The sequence below is a fragment of the Vicia villosa genome, linkage group LG6 (genome assembly GCF_029867415.1).
Source record: "Vicia villosa cultivar HV-30 ecotype Madison, WI linkage group LG6, Vvil1.0, whole genome shotgun sequence".
NCBI classification, from domain to species: Eukaryota; Viridiplantae; Streptophyta; class Magnoliopsida; order Fabales; family Fabaceae; genus Vicia; species Vicia villosa.
In genome coordinates, this window is record NC_081185.1 from 145,548,278 (window position 1) to 145,550,607 (window position 2,330).

Below are 2,330 nucleotides of genomic sequence, written 5' to 3' on the forward strand. Positions count from 1 at the left end.
AGATTCGATTCATGTAATCCATGAAAACTGCCGGAGCATTAGTCACACCAAAAGGCATAACTAAAAACTCGTAGTGACCATATCGAGTCCTAAATGCAGTCTTAGGCACATCTGAGCTCCTCACTCGGATTTGATGGTATCCTGACCTAAGATCAATCTTCGAGAACACACTGGCTCCTTTCAACTGATCTAGGAGGTCATCAATCCGTGGTAAAGGATATTTGTTCTTTATGGTGACTTTGTTCAGCTGACGATAATCGATGCACAGGCGCATACTTCCGTCTTTCTTCTTCACTAAAATAACAGGGGCTCCCCATGGAGAAACACTGGGTTGGATGAAATGCTTATCAAGAAGCTCTTCCAATTGACGTTTCAGTTCTCTGAGTTCAATAGGAGACATCCTATAAGGAGTGATGGAAACTGGGGCTGTCCCAGGAACAAGATCGATGGAGAATTCCGCTTCCCTTTCCGGAGGAAGAGAAGTGATATCCTCAGGAAATACATCAGAAAACTCGCACACCACCGGAATTTCCGACACTTCAATTCTCACAGAAGGCTCCTTGGAAAGAACTAAAAGAAAGGATCTCTCTTGAGAAAAGAGATAATTAACCGTGCTAATTGTACCTTCTATCAACTTGGTAATTGCATCATCGGAAGAAGTCTCTTCAGCAGGAATGAATATGGCCTTCTCCTTGCAACCAATGTACACCGAGTTAAGAGACAACCAATCCATCCCTAGAATAACATCCAGCCTCTTGAGGGGTAAGCAAATTAGATCAATCGGGAAGTCACGACCATTAAAAGACACCGAACAATCTTTACAAATTAGTCGAGCTTCCACAGTATCATCCGTTGCCGAAGAAATAATCATGGGAGTGGGTAATGGAGTAACTTCCAAACCAAGTCAATAAACACACTCGGTAGAGACAAAAGAATGAGTGGCTCCATAATCAACTAAAACACATAAATGTTGATTGTTAACATAGCACGTACCCGCAATGAGATTGTTGTTTCCCTTGGCCTTCCTCGAATCCAAAGTGTAAACACGACCTGCAGTCTTCTCAGGAATCCTCCTTTGTGGACACTGTGGAGCTATATGGCCTTGCTCACCACATCTATAGCAAGTCACAGACACATACTTGCACTCCCCCGCATGTTTTCTTCCACACTTGCGACACTGTGGCAGTTGAGTCGACTGTTCACCATAAACCTGCTTCTTCTTTGGTGGAGGATTACGGGGCCTCAAGTGTTGAGTAGACCTTCCTTTCTCTCTGAAATTAGCCCTGTTCTGGTTCCTCTCTTCCTGAACCCTCTTCAAACTGTTTTCAGCAACATAGCATTGTCTTAGACATTCAGCATAAATGGTGAACTCTCTTTGGGAAACACTATGGGCAATGTCGGCCCTCAAACCTATCATAAACTGATCGATCTTCCATAGTTCATCTGGAGCATAAATAGCCTGTCTGGAGTAGTCTGCCAAGTCCTCGAACTTCTCTGCATATTCTGAAACAGACATGTCACCTTGCTTGAAGTTCTGAAATTCTCGCTCCTTCTGAGTTCTCACACTATTAGGAAAATACTTCTCCAAGAATGCCACTTTAAAGTGTTGCCAATCCTTAGGAATCTCTTGTGTGGTGAAATAAGTGGATGCAGTGTTCCACCACCTAAGAGCTGGTCCCTTCATCTTCTGAGTAGCAAAGATCACCTTCTCTTCTTCAGTACACTGAATATCTTGAAACACCCTCTCCATACCAGCTAACCAATCATGAGCCAAGAGTGAATCAAGTCCGCCAACAAACTCTGGAGGATCCATCCTGAAGAAGGCACGGAAATCTGGTCCAACTGCAGCTTGAGGAACGGGAGCTTGAGTAGGAGGTTGTTGTCCCTGCATGCCTTGCATCATTTGAGCCATCATCTGGTTCTGCTGCATCATCTGCTGCATCATCTGTTGCCAAGGCACGCCTGCACTTCCGGATGGTTGCTCGGGCTCCACATTCCTTGTTCTGGGCCTTCCGGGACCTCTGCGTTGCTCAGCCATCTCCCTGTCTGTCCTATGCATGGAATCAAGTTGATCAGGCTTAATACCATAAATAAGACATAAGGAATCATACTGATTATACACATATGAGGCAGAATTGTACTGCATTATGATGTGTCTTAGCAAAGTCGAGGATCGACCAGGCTCTGATACCAACTGTAACACCCCACACATATTTGTCTAGAATAATATGCATAAAGTATTATAAATGGCTCATAAGACAACAAATACATAATGTTTTGCAGCGGAAAGTAGAAGTGAATGAGTACATAAGCCGAATGTATCATGGCCA

At 43.9% G+C, this 2,330-nt stretch overlaps 1 protein-coding gene across 1 annotated transcript; it reads right to left on the minus strand.

Annotated features, from left to right (window-relative positions):
* Window positions 1-904: 904 nt before the first annotated feature.
* On the minus strand, window positions 905-1,945 carry LOC131614909 (uncharacterized). The gene is made up of 2 exons (XM_058886443.1): window positions 1,706-1,945; window positions 905-1,579 (listed from the first exon to the last, which is right to left on the minus strand). The coding sequence occupies exons 1-2, from the start codon at window positions 1,943-1,945 to the stop codon at window positions 905-907; spliced, it is 915 nt and encodes a 304-aa protein (XP_058742426.1).
* Between the last annotated feature and the right edge of the window lie 385 nt (window positions 1,946-2,330).